The 18,462-nt window shown below is 44.7% G+C and overlaps 1 protein-coding gene and 1 pseudogene across 2 annotated transcripts; one reads left to right on the top strand and one right to left on the bottom strand.

Annotated features, from left to right (window-relative positions):
• Nucleotides 1-1,672: 1,672 nt before the first annotated feature.
• Nucleotides 1,673-5,193, bottom strand: LOC149984473 (adenosine receptor A1-like; annotated as a pseudogene). Its single transcript, XR_016493122.1, has 2 exons — nucleotides 4,830-5,193; nucleotides 1,673-3,909 (listed from the first exon to the last, which is right to left on the bottom strand). The product of XR_016493122.1 is annotated as an adenosine receptor A1-like (transcript).
• A 5,551-nt stretch (nucleotides 5,194-10,744) lies between these two features.
• On the top strand, nucleotides 10,745-17,292 carry rs19 (40S ribosomal protein S19). The gene is given in 6 exon segments (NM_001160511.2): nucleotides 10,745-10,818; nucleotides 11,684-11,754; nucleotides 11,845-11,945; nucleotides 12,144-12,327; nucleotides 16,145-16,199; nucleotides 17,228-17,292. Coding segments are annotated over 5 exon segments (456 nt in total). The 5' UTR covers nucleotides 10,745-10,818; the 3' UTR covers nucleotides 17,273-17,292.
• Nucleotides 17,293-18,462: the final 1,170 nt, after the last annotated feature.

Raw genomic sequence — 18,462 nt, 5'->3', positions numbered from 1 at the left:
AGAGATGAACATAGAGAGATGCACATAAAGAGAGACAGAGATGAACATAGAGAGATGAACATGAAGAGAGAGATGAACATAAAGAGAGAGAGAATAGAGGGAGGGACAAGAGGGAAAGGGAGAGAGATAGACCCACTTAAAACCAGAGAGAGTTATATAAATAAATATATACTCTATATACACAGTTGAAGTCGGATGTTTACATACACCTTCGCCAAATACATTTCATCTCAGTTTTTCACAATTCCTGACATTTAATCCTAGTAAACATTCCCTGTCTTAGGTCAGTTAGGATCACCAATTTATTTTAAGAATGTGAAATGTCAGAATAATGGTAGAGAGAATGATTTATTTCAGCTTTCATTTCTTTCATCACATTCCCAGTGGGTCAGAAGTTTACATACACTCAATTAGTATTTGGTAGCATTGCCTTTAAATTATTTAACTTGGGTCAAATGTTTCGGGTAGCCTTCCACAAGCCTCCCACAATATGTTGGGTGAATTTTGGCCCATTCCTCCTGACAGAGCTGGTGTAAGGTTTGTAGGCCTCCTTGCTTGCACACGCTTTTTCAGTTCGGCCCAGTTCGGCCCACAAATTTCTAAACGATTGAGGTCAGGGCTTTGTGATGGCCACTTCAATACCTTGACTTTGTTGTCCTTAAGCCATTTTGCGACAACTTTGGAAGTATGCTTGGGGTCATTGTACATTTGGAAGATCCATTTTACGACCAAGCTTTAACTTCCTGACTGATGTCTTGAGATGTTGCTTCAATATATCAACATCATTTCCCTGCCTCATGATGCCATCTATTTTGTGAAGTGCACCAATTCCTCCTGCAGCAAAGCACCCCCACAACATGATGCTGCCGCCCCCGTGTTTCACGGTTGGGATGGTTCTTCGGCTTGCAAGCCTCCCCCTTTTCCTCCAAACATAACGATGGATGTTATGGCCAAACAGTTCTATATCTGTTTCATCAGACCAGAGGACATTTCTCCAAAAAGTACAATCTTTGTCCCCATGTGCAGTTGCAAACCGTAGTCTGACTTTTTTATGGCGGTTTTGGAGCAGTGGCTTCTTCCTTGCTGAGCGGCCTTTCAGGTTATGTCAATATAGAACTTGTTTTACTGTGAATATAGATACTTTTGTACCTGTTTCCTCCAGCATCTTCACAAGGTCCTTTGCTGTTGTTCTGGGATTGATTTTCACTTTTCGCACCAAAGTACGTTCATCTCTAGGAGACAGAACGCTTCTCCTTCCTGAGCGGTATGACGGCTGCTCGGTCCCAGGATGTTTATACTTGCGTACTATTGTTTGTACAGATGACCTTGGCACCTTCAGGCATTTGGAAATTGCTCCCAAGGATGAACCAGACTTGTGGAGGTCTAGAATTTTTTTTGAGGTCTTGGCTGATTTCTTTTGATTTTCCCATGATGTCAAGCAAAGAGCCACTGAGTTTGAAGGTAGGCCTTGAAATACATCCACAGGTACACCTCCATATGTATACATATGCCAATAATCCCCCCCAAATAAACCCCCCCCATGCCAATAAACCCCCCAAATAGAACATTGAATTGAGAGAGAGAGAGAAAGATAGAGAGAGAGTGCATGTGCACAAGTGCATCATTTTTCACACCAACGTGGCCTGAGGATGAACAATCCAATTAGTTAGAGCAAGGCCTTTTATTTAAGGAGAGTGTTAGATTTACTCAGTAAATCAAAACAGCCATGAAGAGCATTTCTCTGCTATAATTATGAGGGCCTCGCCGGACCAACCATGCTGTTATTACTGTGTGTTTAATTAAACATGATCAAAGCCAGATCTATAGCATCCGCAGCAGCAGCAGCAGAAGGCATGTTACAATGCAGACATATCCTGATCTAGTCCCAGGCTTAGTTCTGGATCAGTGTGAGATGAGAAGTCTGTTGCGTGATATTTTCTCTCTCGGTAGCTATGTTTCCATCCCATTGGCGACAGATTTTCGTGTGAATATTCAAAAATCCGCATTAAAACAATATGCGCAATGTGTTTCCAACAAATTAACTTGATGCTGATAAAAGACTGTGCATGATGATGTAGTACACATACAACACTTTTGCAGTTCAATTCCCAAGTACTGAATAAAACATTGAATTTAAATTGGTTTTAATCGCATTTTCAACTCTACTGAGGGTTTAGTCACAAAAATGTTTGCCGTTATATAGTAAATATGCTCACTCTGGTCTTGGCAATTGCGCCCTAGACAACAGCTCGCAGATACAGTGTGGTTGATGAGATTATTATGGATAAAAGAGCAAGATTATTTTAATTTGTCAAATGGCAGAATGAGAACCTCAATATTTATTGTAAAGGAGCATCAAGTTCATCTCCTTGCATTTTCACCACCCTGTGAATTTCATCATAATTAATTCAATCTGTAGCCTCATAAACTACATGGTTTCCCGAGTCGTAGTGGAAGGACCACACCATGTCATCTTGTGACTCCAAGTTTACTTCAGTATGATGGTTATTATATAAATATTTGCGCGCAAAGGCATTTCTTCTGCTATTTCTCACATAATTAATTTTACCGACACAAAAAGATCCCAGCTTATCTAGCGTATTTTGTTTGGCTGACATTTGGAACGTCTACTGACAAATTAGATGTTTCCATCAGGTCTGTCTTGACCTTTTTTATCCGAAATGTACTTTACACAGCTTAAAAAGGTTGGATGTAAGCCTGGTTAGTGACCTTATTTGATATGGGACTCAATAATTAAACAGCACAGTGTGTGAAAAACTAATTAACGTCTAGTATGTGCTACTGACAGGTTGATGAATATATATGGGAAAACATACCCAAAGAAGGTCCTTGTGAATCACACAATGATACATGGCGCTGTTTACACACAATGATTGGAACTTATGTTTGTGAACAAACCTCCAAGGAAATTGGATGTTCAGCAATTTCGATGTATTACCATATTAGACATGTGTGTAAACAGAGCCTAAGAGAGTGAATTAGAACATATGAGATGGGAATGCTGGTGTTGTAACAACGTGTTAACACACACACCTTCCCTGTTTTCCCGTTCCATGTTACACACACACATCTGGGCACAGCCTCCCTTTGAGTGAGCAGGATGCCCCCTGCACAGCTGAACACAGGGCTCTGCCCACCGTCTTACCCCCTGTGGGGGTCAGGTGGGGCAGAGGCAGGGGGGCCTGCTTGGCCCCCACCCGTTGTATGGGAATGGTGAAGAGGAGAGGGGGCACCAGACCGTAGAGCTGCGACAGGAGAGAGACCAGCGGGAAAGCCCAGGTCGGGGGCAGTGTGCCTGGGGAGAAAAGCAGGAGGGAGTGGGTGATGTGAAGGGGCAGACACAGGAGGACAAGAAGACAGAGGGAGAGGCCCAGAGAGTGGGCATGGGGACAGCTGTGTTTTGGGGGGACAGAGCCCAGACCATCAGGGTCCTGTCTGGGCATCACACAGACCAGAGCTAGGTAAATGGCCAGCAGGCCATTAGGGGGAGCAGGAAGACGGTCACCCCATAGACATAGACCAGGAACTGGGGGCTGAGGACAGTGTCGGTGGCACACACCCCCCAGTGGCTCCCATGGATCTCTGCATAGGTGAAGTTATGGAGATCCTCCACGTAGAACTTAGACAGGAAGCCGCCGTAAGGGAGGTACTTCCCGATCACAGAGCGGTCCTGGTTGTACTTGGGAGGCATCGGACGGGGAGGAGGGGAGGTCCAGTTGCCTGGGGGGATGCCCGTCCAGCCCCAGCCCATCCAGCCATCCCTCTTCCCCTCCCCAGGTGTCCAGGATGTTCCAGCCGATGAACTGGGCAAATGCGGAGAGAACAGAGGCCCCCCAGCACAGCATGACCAGAAACAGGGACCGCCGACGTGTCACCAGTGAATTGTACCTGAAACAGAGAGAGAACCCAGTGGGTCAAATTAAACCACTGATGTTCTAGAGCAGGGGTCTTCAACCTTGTTTACCCAGGGACCCCCACAGAGGTAAACTGGTGACCTAAAGACCCCCATCTTATGTTAGCCAAAAATGCATTTTTCACGTCTTGTCTTATCATCAGGTGAATGATGATGGCGAGGAGAAGTAACCTTAACCAACATTTTAAAATGAATAGATTTGGTTGTCAGTTTTTCATTATTTTAATCTCCCCACGTTATAATTGGAAGTATAAACACTAACATAGCCTATTAGATAAACAAAGGATACTCCAAACACATTTTTGCTAAAAGTAGCTGTTTAGCTGGTTAAAAAAAGGTAAAACTTGTCAAAAATGTATATCCAAGTCAAGAAAGCATACCAGCAACCAGTTGCACTTTCTGTGACCCGTACTTTTCAAACCCTATGTCAGATACTCCAGTCAGCAGAGATGGGCAGTATTTCTGTTACATGTATTTGAAATATGTCTTTAAATAGATTTCAAATGTATTTGGTAGTTTACTTTGATACATTGATCTTTATGGCATTTTGTAATTGTACTGTGTAGTTAGTCATTTTTGCCCATCCTTCCCAATGAGTGTAATGAGCTCCAATGAGTGTAATGAGCTCCAATGAGTGTGATGAGCTCAATATAAGGAGTTGAGAAATAAAGTCATCATCATTAGAAATAAGATTTACTCATGTTTTCTACTGTATGTAATAATACAATTGTTTATTCTGTTGTTTCTAGCGTTATTCATACAAATATATATTTGTTCTTTTTATATTTTTGTTGGAACTCCTGGTCTAGAGTGCAGTCCTGAGAACATTTGGCAAATTCTTTCAGGTGCACTTGATTTAGCTTTGGTACTTTTTAACCCCCTCTCTCTGACTCACCTGCTCCCCATGCGGTGCTTCAGGTGGGAGTTGAGGGTCATGAGCAGCAGCAGGCAGACAGTGAACTGCCTGACCAGCAGAGAACAGCACACCAGGGTGATGCAGGTGTACAGGCACTGGGGACTCCTCAGGTTCAGCAGCACAGAGACAGGAACCCCCCCCCCCCCCCCCCCACTGCCCCCACTCAGCCCAGACACAACTTCAGGCAGGCAGAAACACTTCCGCTCCGGGTATGACCACCTCCACCCTGGCCTCCTCCATCCTCCTCTATCCCACCACCACCCATAGACATCCTCACACTCACCACGATCACCAACACAGATACCACACACCGACTCACCGAGTTCAGCCACATGTGCTCCATGGCTGAACCTAAGAGGGGGACAGAGACAAACAGGTGGGGGAGGTAGCAGAGGAAAACGAGAGAGGAAGACAAGAGTGAAACGGGTTGAGGTGTCAAACCTAGAGTATCTCTAAGAGATCATTCAAAGTTCCTTCTGCACTTGTCCCAACAGTGGATGTCCTATCATGGCTCCCTAACTAATTATTACCATTGAACAATTGGCTCTTTCATCCCCTGCTCTCCCATGAAACTGGCTTCCAGGTGAGGTTGTAAATTATTATTATTATGTTTTTAGCTTTATTTAACTAGGCAAGACAGTTAAAGAACAAATTCTTATTCACAATGACGGCCTACCAAAAGGCCTCCTGCGGGGATGGGGGAAATTATAATACAAATATATAGGACAAAACAAACATCACAACAAGAGAAACACCACAACACTACATTAAGAGAGACCTAAGACAAAGTGGGTGGGGTTATATCCTGCCTGGTTGGCACTCTCCGGGGATATTGTCGGACAGGGCCACAGTGTCTCCCGACCCCTTCTGTCTCAGCCTCCAGTATCTATGCTGCAATAGTCTATGTGTCGGGGGACTAGGGTCAGTCTGTTATATCTGGTGTAATTATCCTGTCTTATCCAGTGTCCTGTGTGAAGTTAAGTATGCTCCTTCTAATTCTGTCGCTCTCCCCTCCCAGAGGACCTGAGCCATAGGACCATGCCTCAGGACTATCTGGCCTGATGACTCCTAGCTGTCCCTAGTCCAACTGGTCATGCTGCTGCTCGTTTCAACTGTTCTGCTTGCGGCTATGGAACCCTGGCCTGTTCACCGGTCGTGCTACCTTGTCCTGGACCTGCTGTTTTCGACTATCTCTCACTATCGCACCTGCTGTCTCGAACTCTGAATGCTCAGCTATGAAAAGCCAACTGACCTGTTGCACCCTCTACAACCACTGTGATTATTATTATCTGACCTTGCTGGTCATCTATGAACATCTTGGCCATGTACTGTTATATTCACCACCCGGCACAGCCCGTAGCGGACTGGCCACCCCTCAGAGCCTGGTTCCTCTCTAGGGTTCTTCCTAGGTTCCTGCCTTTAAAGGGAGTGTTTCCTAGCCACAGTGCTTCTACATCTGCATTGCTTTCCTGTCTGGGGTTTTAGGCTGGGTTTCTGTATATAACTTTGTGACATCAGCTGATGTAAAAAGTGCTTTATAAATAAATGTGATTGAGCATGGCAGCAACACATGACAACACAGCATAGTAGCAAAACAACAAGGCAGCAGCACAACATGGTAGCTGCACAAAATATGGTAGAAACATTATTGGGCACATGAGTAAGCATTCTCAGTCAATTTACCTGGGACATAAAAAAAAAAAGACAACAGCAATAGTTTGAGAAGGGGGCAAGAATGGAGAGAGTGAGTGGGAGGTCTAAAAAGAGAAAGATTGATTGAGAAAAGCGAGTGGTGGGAGGACAGAGTAAAGGAAAAATAAATGAAAAGGGAGACGCAGAGGCAGGAAGTTGAGGGGGAGAGATTGTTCGATATTTTTTCTAGGTATTGGAGACCTGTACGGGTACTTAGAGAGTGAAAAGGTCAGCGTAGACTGGACCTGACAGAGCACTCACACTGAGGATGTAACGGCTCTCCTCTGTCTGATGATCAGGAATCATCGGACCAACACGCAGCGTGGTAAGTGTTCATAGTACATTTAATTAAATAAACTGAACACTGAATGACAAAAAACAAAGAGTGAACGACACGAAACAGTCCTGTAAGGTGAAAAACACAAAACAACTACCCACAAACACAGGTGGGAACAGGCTACCTAAGTATGGTCCTCAATCAGAGACAACGATTGACAGCTGCCTCTGATTGGGAACCATACCAGGACAAACACATAGAAATACAACACACAGAACAAAAACAAAGAATGCCCACCCCAACTCACGCCCTGACCAAACCAAAATAGAGACAAAAAAGGAACTAATGACAGGAGGTGACAGTACCCCCCCCCCCACCCAAGGTGCGGTCTCCGGCCGCAAAACCTGAACCTTTAGGGGAGGATCTGGGTGGGCCTTTCACCGCGGTGGCGGCTCTGGTGCGGGACGTAGTCCCCACTCCACCTTAGTCTTGGCCCACTTAGGTGGCGCCTCTGGAGTGGCGACCCTCGCCGCCGACCCCGGACTGGGGACCCTTACAGCGGGCGCCGGACAGGCGGGAGGCTCTGGCGGCGCCGGACTGGAGGGAGACTTGGTTCTGGGAGCAGGCACAGGACTCACCAGGCTGGGGAGACCTACAGGCGTCCTCTTCCTTGGCCGAGGCACCGGATGCACTGGGCCGTGGAGGCGCACTGTAGGTCTCGAGCAATGAGCCTGCACAACCCGTCCTGGTTGGATACCCCCTGTAGCCCGGCAAGTGCGGAGAGTTGGAACAGGCCGCACTGGGCTGTGCTGGCGAACCGGGGACACCGTACGTAGGGCTGGTGCCATATAACCCGGGCCGAGAAGACGCACTGGAGACCAGATGCGCTGGGCCAGCTTCATCTCTCCTGGCTCAATGCCCACTCTAGCCTGGCCGATATGAGGAGCTGCGATGTAACGTACTGGGCTGTGAACGTGCACTGGAGACACCGTGCGCTCCACCGCATAACACGGTGCCTGACCAGCACGACGCTCGACCTGGTAAGCACGGGGAGTTGGCTCAGGTCTCCTACCTGACTCCGCCAATCTCCCCCCCCAAAAAAATCTGGGGCTGCCTCTCGTGCACTTTTCCTCGAGCCAACTCCTCGTAGCGTCGCCGCTCCTCTTTGGCTGCCTCCAGCTCCTCTTTAGGACGACGATATTCTCCCAGCTGTGCCCATGGTCCCTTGCCATCCAAGATTTCCTCCCATGTCCAGGAGTCCATTCTTCCACACTGCTTGGTCCTTTGGTGGTGGGTAGGTCTGTAACGGCTCTCCTCTTCGTCTGATGATGAGGAATAGGAATCATCGGACCAACACACAGCGTGGTAAGTGTTCATAGTAAATTTTATTAAATAAACTGAACACTGAATGACAAAAAAAACAACAATGAGCGTGAACGACACAAACCAGTCCTGTAAGGTGAAAAACATAAAACAGAAAGCAACTACCCACAAACACAGGTGGGAACAGGCTACCTAAGTATGGTTCTCAATCAGAGACAACGATTGACAGCTGCCTCTGATTGGGAACCATACCAGGCCAAACACATAGAAATACAACACACAGAACAAAACATAGAATGAAAACATAGAATGCCCACCCCAACTCACGCCCTGACCAAACCAAAATAGAGATAGAAAAAAAGGAACAAAGGTCAGGACGTGACAGAGGATGTGAGCACCATGCAAACACAGTGTAGAGAGGGTAGGCTCTGTGAAACAGACCGCTAACATTGCACACTGCAGCAGACAGACAGAGCAGGAGACATTGGTGTGAACTTGCTCGAGTGTGATTGACAGGTAATTTCATAACATTTTCAAACAATGGGCTCAAATTAACAAAGCGTCTGGATATTGAAATAGCAGATTTAGCTCTGTAATATGCCACCTGTCTCCTCAGAATAATGAGTTTGACTTTTTCAGGACATCCAGACGACAAGTTGTCCGTTTTCATAATAATTATGACTGACTGGAATAATCGTTTTATACAGCTGCATAATCAGTTGATACAGTTGTCTCCTGTCCTGCTCCTTGAAGAGCCTTGAAATAATTAATAGAGTTCATTCCACCTTATGTGGCTGTCTTCGGTTTGAATCTGTGACTGGTCGCTTTCAATGTGATTAATTTACTTTTGTTAATCAATTAAGCATTGAGAGACAACACAAGCATACCGACGCACAGCCACACTACACAGGCAGAGCTTTAGATCAGATAGTAGGAAGCTCAATGGATGACAGAAAATGTGATAGAGAATATAATGGAAGGAGAATGGATAGAGAACAGAAGGTGATTTTGTGGACCCCAGGAAGAGTAGCTGCTGCTATCGCAACAGCTAATGGGGATCCTAATAAAATACCAAATAACAGTTGAATAAATGAGAAAATACCAAATGACCTGATATGTTGGGGATATATAGATCTGGATAAGAGCGTCTGCTACATGACTAAAATGTAAATGTAAATATAAGTCTATGACAGTTCTAATCTGTCCTCTGTAAACCTTCCCTCGTTTTTTACCTCCCTATCTCTTCCTCTCCCTCTATTCTTCTGTGCTGACTGACAGAATAAACTCATAAACCGTCATTACCCTCTCTGCCCACCTATCTCCTGGTCGTGTCTATACAAACATATCAATTGTTTCAATGTTGAAGCAGTGCTAACCTTTCCACCCGAGCTGTGCAAAGGTCACCACAAGCATTGTAAATAAGTAAATAGAAAAGACCAAGGTTATAGTTAACACATATACTCGCAGACACACACACTCAAGTCAACCGAACATGTGCAAATGCACACACACACACACACACACACACACACACACACACACACACACACACACACACACACAGAGAGAGAGAGAGACACTCAAACGTGTGTAAACATAATGGCGCTGATGGAAGAGATGATGAACAGAGAAAAACAATTGAGAAAAATAAGGGAGGGACAGGGAGGGCAAACCTTCATCTACCGAAGGGTTTGGGCATTGTTCTGTGAAAAAAGCCCATGTTCACTGTGCCTTGTTTCAGGCAGCAGTGCATTTATTTTTCCACTACTATTTCTAGGATAATAACTAATTAAGCAGCATTGTTTTTTTTTGCACATTTTTTTGGCATTGTTCCCATGCACCATGGGAAATAAAGAAAGATTGTTGCATGTAGAATTCAAAGGAATTTGATCATGATCTCTGTCAGTAGGCTATTTGTGGAAATCCCATAAGAATAAGATATGGTTTTATATAGTATGTATAAACTGGAAGTAGAAGCCTAATTGTTGTTGTCCATTGGTTTACTCCAATTAGGGGAGGGATGATAGGGTTAGGGGGAAAAAAATAAGGAAAATATATATTTAAACAAATAGATGTATTTTATCTATATATTTACCCCAAAAATATGGAGGATTGAAAATGATGCAGACAATTACATTGATGGAGGCCACAATCTATCTGCAATATTAAAGCTGAATAATTAAGAATAAGATATGGTTACAATGCATTTCACAGATCTTCAAATACTGACAGGATATGTCGCAAGATTATTATTATAATAAAAACATCATTTTTTGAATTACAGCATCTTGGTTATTGCATTCACTGTGCAGACTATAGTAACATTAGATATTAGTATTCTATTGATGCAATAAAACAGTATTTCCATATACCACAAAAAAACCGCTAATTAATTCCTATTGCTGCTCCAGGGCACGTGCCTCTTCTTTTGCAGACAATTTCATAATTCAAGGCTTTTGATTGTGATGTAGCCTTAACCTTGGGCACTGCAAGCTGCTTTGAAATTCATCAGGTTCTACTCTGATTGGGCTAGAAATTCATCAACAGGGCATCTTGTGATGAAAATACCGACGTACAGGGTGAGATCATATCTCGCGAGATTGAACGCGATCCGCCCGTTTAAACACGGGCTGGAAACCCCGTCTTACCCTCTTCCTCTCGCTGTCCACAAGCAAGGTAAAGGATGTCTGTTCTCTGGCCTTATTTGACCAACTGTATGACATTTTCGTGATAATTATTCTCCCATTACTGACCGCGTATACATTAAACAATCATTTAACAAATACAGTGTTTTCCGGAAAGTCTACAGAGTCATGTAGATGATTTAGCATATATAAAATTGCATGCGGCACTCGCACATACCTTCCAGTGATGGCTGCCCCCATTCCTCTGCGTTGAGGCCTAAACATTTCGCGTTTTGTTTGTCCACTTTAGGCAAGACAATTATGTTATCTGCGCTAACGGTGTCCTCCATTTGAATGTGTTACGCTCGTCTGGTGTTGATTTGTGATCCTTATACTGTCTGGATTTCTGCCTCGAATTTCTGATGTGGTTACAGGTCTCGGGGTTATACTGAGGTTCATTGCTAGCGTTGTGGCTAACTCCAGCCAGTTAATTACCATCACATTTTATTTAACGGTAGCCGGTTTGTTGGTGAGCACTTTTGCCCAACTATGCCTTGATATCAAATATTTGCTTAAATTGGACTTCAGATAGATTTTGCACTGAAAATTTGTATCATCACGATGTGCATATTTTCAATCGCCACTCTGACAGGAAGGTAGGTAGTCTATATAATTAGCTAGCCAACTAAAACTATCAATAGTAGACGTGTAATCATCAGTTTAACTTTTCTGATTATTGGGGCGGTCGAGTCATCCTATCGTCTGCACATAACTATAACTAACGTTAGTTACTTGAGTAGCTAGGCTACATATTTGGATGTGCTCAGGACCTCAATCTACCCAGGACATTCGTTGCAGTCTACATAGCATCATTCATGCATTGTACCTCATACTGAAGTTCTCTACCTCTCTGACAGATGCCTGGTGTCACAGTGAAAGACGTCAACCAGCAGGAGTTTGTCCGTGCCCTGTCGGCTTTCCTGAAGAAGTGAGTCGCATACATGTGAAGCCATGTTCAATTCTTGCTTAGGAATGCACTGAGCTTTTCTGAGTGACTAACATGCTTTTCCTGTTCCAGGTCAGGAAAGCTGAAGGTCCCAGATTGGGTGGACATTGTCAAGCTGGCCAAACACAAGGAGCTGGCCCCCAGCGACGAGAACTGGTTCTACACCAGAGCTGGTATGATTTTGATCATTGACATTCTTCCCTTCAGGACTACCTGTCTGCTCAGGCCGTTAGTGTAGTATGGTAAATCCAATCTGTTATTGGCATTGGTTTAGACCCAAATTATTTTCCACACTGTTAGTACAGAAGTATGGAACAAGGTCACTGTGACTCTGACTAGCAGTGGTGTTGACCCCTCTTCTTCCCTCCCAGCTTCCACAGTGCGCCACCTGTACCTGCGTGGGGGTGCCGGTGTGGGCTCCATGACCAAAATTTATGGTGGTCGCCAGAGGAACGGTGTGTGTCCCGCCCACTTCAGTGTTGGCTCCAAAAACGTGGCCCGCAAGGTGCTGCAGGCCCTCGAGCTTCTCAAGATGGTGGAGAAGAACCCCAACGGGTGAGTAGAACCACGCTGGTTAGAACGTTCCTAGACACTGAGCCAATGTTGACTTTCTCATTGGTCCTTGTGGTTAGGATTAGGGAAAGCAAGCCAATCCTACATTTCTACTTCTATTGAGAACCGAGTGAAACACCAGATATGAGCTGTTTTAGTCACCTAGTCCTGGACCCAGAGCACCGCTGGGTTGTGGATTATACATTTGGTTTTCATGCAACGCTTAACAAAGACCAAATGTGTTTTTCGCCCCTTGTTGAAACCTTTTTGTGCCCACTGAACAAAACCGTATACAGACAAAGCATCTTACAAGTGCTCAATTTCATTATCCAGATTCCATGCAAATAACATAAATGTACTATTGTGCTCTGACCAGGCTCATTCAGATTTGGTAATTGATTTTGTAGCTTTGTAGCATTTTCTGCACATGGTTGGGCACATTTCATCTTATGGCGGTTGTGTAGTGGTGTCATTGCCAAAGTGTTCCCGTCTCTGGTAGTCGACCTGTATAAAGGATGTTGATGTTGCCACTAGAGGTCGACCGATTACTCGGAATGGCCGATTTCAAGTTTTCATAACAATCGGAAATCGGTATTTTTGGGTGCCAATTTCCGATTATTTAAAAATAAAATAATTATTTTAATTTTTTTATACCTTTATGTAATTAGGCAAGTCAGTTAAGAACACATTCTTATTTTCAATGACTGCCTAGGAAATGTTGGTTAACGTCCTTGTTCAGGGGCAGAATGACAGATTTCCACCTTGTCAGCTCAGGGGTTTCAATCTTGCAACCACACAGTTAACTAGTTAACTAGTCCGCTCTAACCATTGCAGTCCACGAGTAGCCTGCCTGTTACGCGAATGCAGTAGAAGCCAAGGTAAATTGCTAGCTAGCATTAAACTTATCTTATAAAAAAACAAATAAATCAATCATAATCACTAGTTATAACTACTAATCCAGGTTAGCAGGTAATATTAACCAGGTGAAATGGTCATTTCTCTTGAGTTCATTGCACGCAGTCAGGGTATATGCAACAGTTTGGGCCGCCTGGCTCATTGCGAACTAATTTGCCAGAATTTTATGTAATTGACATACATTGAAAGTTGTGCAATGTAACAATAATTTTTAGACTTAGGGATGCCACCCGTTAGATAAAATACCGAACGGTTCCGTATTTCGCCGAAATAATAAACGTTTTGTTTTCGAAATGATAGTTTCTGGATTCGATCATATTAATGACCAAAGGCTCGTATTTCTGTGTGTTATTATGTTATAATTAAGTCTGATTTGATAGAGCAGTCTGACCGAGCAGCAGCAGGCCCGTAATCATTCATTCAAACAGCCCTTTCGTGCATTTTGCCAGCAGCTGTTCACAAGCACAGCGCTGTTTATGACTTCAAGCCTATCTGCCTAATGGCTGGTGTAACCAATGTGAAATGGCTAGCTAGCTAGCTGGGTGTGCGCTAATACTGTTTCAAACGTCACTCGCTTTTAGATTTGGAGTAGTTATTCCCCTTGCGCTGCAAGCGCCGTGGCTTTTGAGCGATGGGTAACGATGCTTCGAGTGTGGCTGTTGTCGATGTGTTCCAGGTTCGAGCCCAGGTTGGGGCAAGGAGAGGGACGGAAGCTATACTGTTACACTGGCAATACTAAAGTGCCTATAAAAACATAAAATAGTCAAAGGTATATGAAATACAAATGATATAGAGAGAAATAGTCCTATAAATACCATATTAACTACAACCTAAAACCTCTTACCTTGGAATATTGAGGTCTCATGTAAAAAGGAACCACCAGCTTTCATATGTTCTCATGTTATGAGCAAGGAACTGAAACGTTAGCTTTTTTACATGGCACATATTACTTTCTTCTCCAACACTTTGTTTATTAAACCAAATTGAACATGTTTCATTATTTATTTGAGGCTAAATGGATTTTATTGATGTTTTATATTAAGTTAAAATAAGTGTTAATTCAGTATTGTTGTAATTGTCATTATTACAAATAAATCCAGTTGTAAAAATCGGCCGATTTTAATCGGTATCGGCTTTTTGGGTCCTCCAATAATCGCTATCGCCGATCATAATCGGTTGACCTCTAGTTGAATCATAATCGGTTGACCTCTAGTTGCCACCCTAGTCGTACTGTTCTGTTACTGCATGCCAAGTCTTGGTCCGACAGCTTTTACCCCAAAGCCATTAGACCCCTGAAAAGCTAATCAAATGGCTAACCATCTGCTTTGCCCCCCTCTTTTACACTGCTACTCTGTTTTATCTATGCATATACATATTACCTGGACTAACCGGTGCCCCTGCACATTGACTCTGTACCGGTACCCCCTGTCTGCATATACATATTACCTGGACTAACCAGTGCCCCTGCACATTGACTCTGTACCGGTACCCCCTGTCTGCATATACATATTACCTGCACTAACCAGTGCCCCTGCACATTGACTCTGTACCGGTACCCCCTGTCTGCATATACATATTACCTGGACTAACCAGTGCCCCTGCACATTGACTCTGTACCGGTACCCCCTGTCTGCATATACATATTACCTGGACTAACCAGTGCCCCTGCACATTGACTCTGTACCGGTACCCCCTGTCTGCATATACATATTACCTGGACTAACCGGTGCCCCTGCACATTGACTCTGTACCGGTACCCCCTGTCTGCATATACATATTACCTGGACTAACCGGTGCCCCTGCACATTGACTCTGTACCGGTACCCCCTGTCTGCATATACATATTACCTGGACTAACCAGTGCCCCTGCACATTGACTCTGTACCGGTACCTCCTGTCTGCATATACATATTACCTGGACTAACCGGTGCCCCTGCACATTGACTCTGTACCGGTACCCCCTGTCTGCATATACATATTACCTGGACTAACCAGTGCCCCTGCACATTGACTCTGTACCGGTACCCCCTGTCTGCATATACATATTACCTGGACTAACCAGTGCCCCTGCACATTGACTCTGTACCGGTACCCCCTGTCTGCATATACATATTACCTGGACTAACCAGTGCCCCTGCACATTGACTCTGTACCGGTACCCCCTGTCTGCATATACATATTACCTGGACTAACCAGTGCCCCTGCACATTGACTCTGTACCGGTACCCCCTGTCTGCATATACATATTACCTGGACTAACCAGTGCCCCTGCACATTGACTCTGTACCGGTACCCCCTGTCTGCGTATACATATTACCTGGACTAACCAGTGCCCCAGCACATTGACTCTGTACCGGTACCCCCTGTCTGCATATACATATTACCTGGACTAACCAGTGCCCCAGCACATTGACTCTGTACCGGTACCCCCTGTCTGCATATACATATTACCTGGACTAACCAGTGCCCCAGCACATTGACTCTGTACCGGTACCCCCTGTCTGCATATACATATTACCTGGACTAACCAGTGCCCCAGCACATTGACTCTGTACCGGTACCCCCTGTCTGCATATACATATTACCTGGACTAACCAGTGCCCCTGCACATTGACTCTGTACCGGTACCCCCTGTCTGCATATACATATTACCTGGACTAACCAGTGCCCCTGCACATTGACTCTGTACCGGTACCCCCTGTCTATGACCGTGCTGCTGTTCTACTGCTGCGCTCGATTTGTTACTTTTTTACTTTCACTTATTTTTCTTAACTGCATTGTTGGTTTAAGGCTTGTAAGTAAGCATTTCACTGTCAGGTCTACACCGGTTGTATTCGGCGCATGTGACCAATAAAATGTGATGAATTTGTTCTGTTGCTGACCGACTGAACCTCTCTTCTCGCAGTGGTCGCAGACTAACCGCCCAGGGAACCAGAGATCTGGACAGGATTGCTGGCCAGGTGAGGCCCTTTTCTTTACTCCACCAACAGTGTTTGGTTACTTTTCTTCTGGGGAGCCCATGGGTTGTGCAGGCCTGGCCCAGACAAAGGCAAAACAAATTGGTTAAATCAGGACCGTGGGATAATTTGGTCAAATGAGGGAAGGGGGGGCTTATTTTGTCCTTTAGATTTTATCTAGTCTGCTTGGGGAATTGAAACTAGTAACCTTTCAGCTATTGGCCCATCGCTCTAACCGCTAGGCTATCTGCTGCCTTGCCTGGCTGGAATAAAGGCCACAAGGCTCACCGGTACCTTAACGTATCAGGCCTGTGGGCCCTTACCTAAAAAGTAGACCCAAACATGTTTTGTTGCAAAAAATACGTTTATTTCATCACTAAAACATGTCACCCTGCACTTTGATGGTAGAACATCCCACAGTGCATGTAATGAGAGCATTAGCACAGTGTTGCCCAAGCATTTTGAATTAGGCCAGCTGTCCTTGGTCTAGCTATAGTCTCTAACTTTGCTCCTGAGCCTCACAGCCTGCATAATGAGTGTCAGTCTTAGTTTTTTTTTTTTTTTCTGTGGCAAAAACAAACAGCAGCTCAGCCCCTGTCGGCAGCAATCTGTCTGCCTAAGAAGAACAACGGTGTGACAATTCAAGGGTAAACAAGCAGAGGGAATTTCATGCTGACTGAATCCACCGTATGGTGCAGCTTCTCCCTCTTGATCCTTTGTGATGAGCTGAATTTAGATGCACTAACCTGGCCCTCCCTGGCTGTTACATGGTGGCGTCATCGCTTTGCTCCCCCCTGTGGTGTTTTTGATGGCTTAAGAAATAGTTTTTATCCCAAGTAACCAGGTATGGCATGTGTTGTCGTGACATGACTGGCGTTTCTGTGGGGTTCTAGTGAACTCAGTGTCCAAGTTTTATTCCAGTGTGATGTAGGCCTCATTACTTTGTTTAGATCGAGAACCCACTTACTCATTGGAGTAACCTCTGAACAAATCTGCAGCACTAAATGTCTTGTTTTGATTTGCTTCCCCAGGTTGCAGCTGCGAAGTTGCCCCCCAAGGCTGCCCCCACAGTTTAATAAATATTTTTTGGAGAAGGTGAAATCTTGTCTGTGCTTCTTTCAAACCTGAGCAGGTTGCATTTGAACAACAATGGATGGAACCTCTTTGTGGTTGGGTCCATGGGTTTATGGTTTTGCATACCAATGTTAGATATGGAACCTATTTGGTCTTGATGTCATTGGGGAACTGGATTGATGAAGTGTAGGAGTTTTTGGTATGGCAGTCTTTTAAGTCTACAGAGTGGTTTTTGTTGAGAATTCCAATAAACTTCCAAAATATTACTCGCTGGCCTCAACCGCAGACCATGTGTAACCACGCCAGCCCAGGACTTCCACACCCGGTTTCCTCACCTGCTGGATAGCTGATGAAACTGGGGGTTTGCACAACCGGATAATTTCTGCACTGTCAGAAACCGTCTGAGAAGCTCATCTGCATGCTCGTCCTCGCCAGGGTCTTGACCTGACTGCTGTTCGGTGTCGTAACTGACTTCAGTGGGCGAATGCTCACCGACCACTGGAAGTGCTCTTCATGGATGAATCCTGTTTTTTGCTGGGCAGATGGCAGACCGCGTGTGTGTGGTGTCATGTGGGTGAGGGGTTTGCTGATGTCAACGTTATGAACAGAGTACCCCATGGTGGGGTTATGATATGAGCAGGCATAAGCTACAGACAACGAACACAATTGCATTTTATCGATGGTAATTTGAATGCGCAGAAATACCATGAGATCCTAAGGCCCATTGTTGCACCATTCATCCTCCATAACCTTATGTTTCAGCATGATAATACATGGTCCCATGTCGCAAGGATCTGTACCCAATTCCTGGAAGCTGAAAATGTCCCAGTTCTTCCATGGCCTGCATACTCACCAGACATGTCACCCATTGAGCACGTTTGTGATGCCATGAAACATTACATTCAAATAATGTATGATTCCATTCATTCCTATGGAGAATTCTACCTTCTGAGGAGTCCAATATGGCTGACTCTGGCTTCAAAGCTTCCCATTGGCCAATGCATAGCGTTTGCAATCTAGTGTTCATATACATGATTGGTCCAGACTGGCTGCCTCTTATAAAGGCACGATGGGTCTTTACCACTTTAAGGCAGTACCTGTATTTCCTCAGTCACTAAAATACACAGGCCCAATGCTTATGATTCCTTGCCACCTATTGGGTTGCCATCCAAAGATGTGACTTGTCTTTATG

This window comes from Oncorhynchus mykiss, chromosome 3, assembly GCF_057628025.1.
Source record: "Oncorhynchus mykiss isolate SJ-2025 chromosome 3, ASM5762802v1, whole genome shotgun sequence".
Taxonomy (NCBI): Eukaryota; Metazoa; Chordata; class Actinopteri; order Salmoniformes; family Salmonidae; genus Oncorhynchus; species Oncorhynchus mykiss.
The sequence above is the reverse complement of the archived record's forward strand: the minus strand, read 5'-3'. Positions and strand labels throughout refer to the sequence as shown.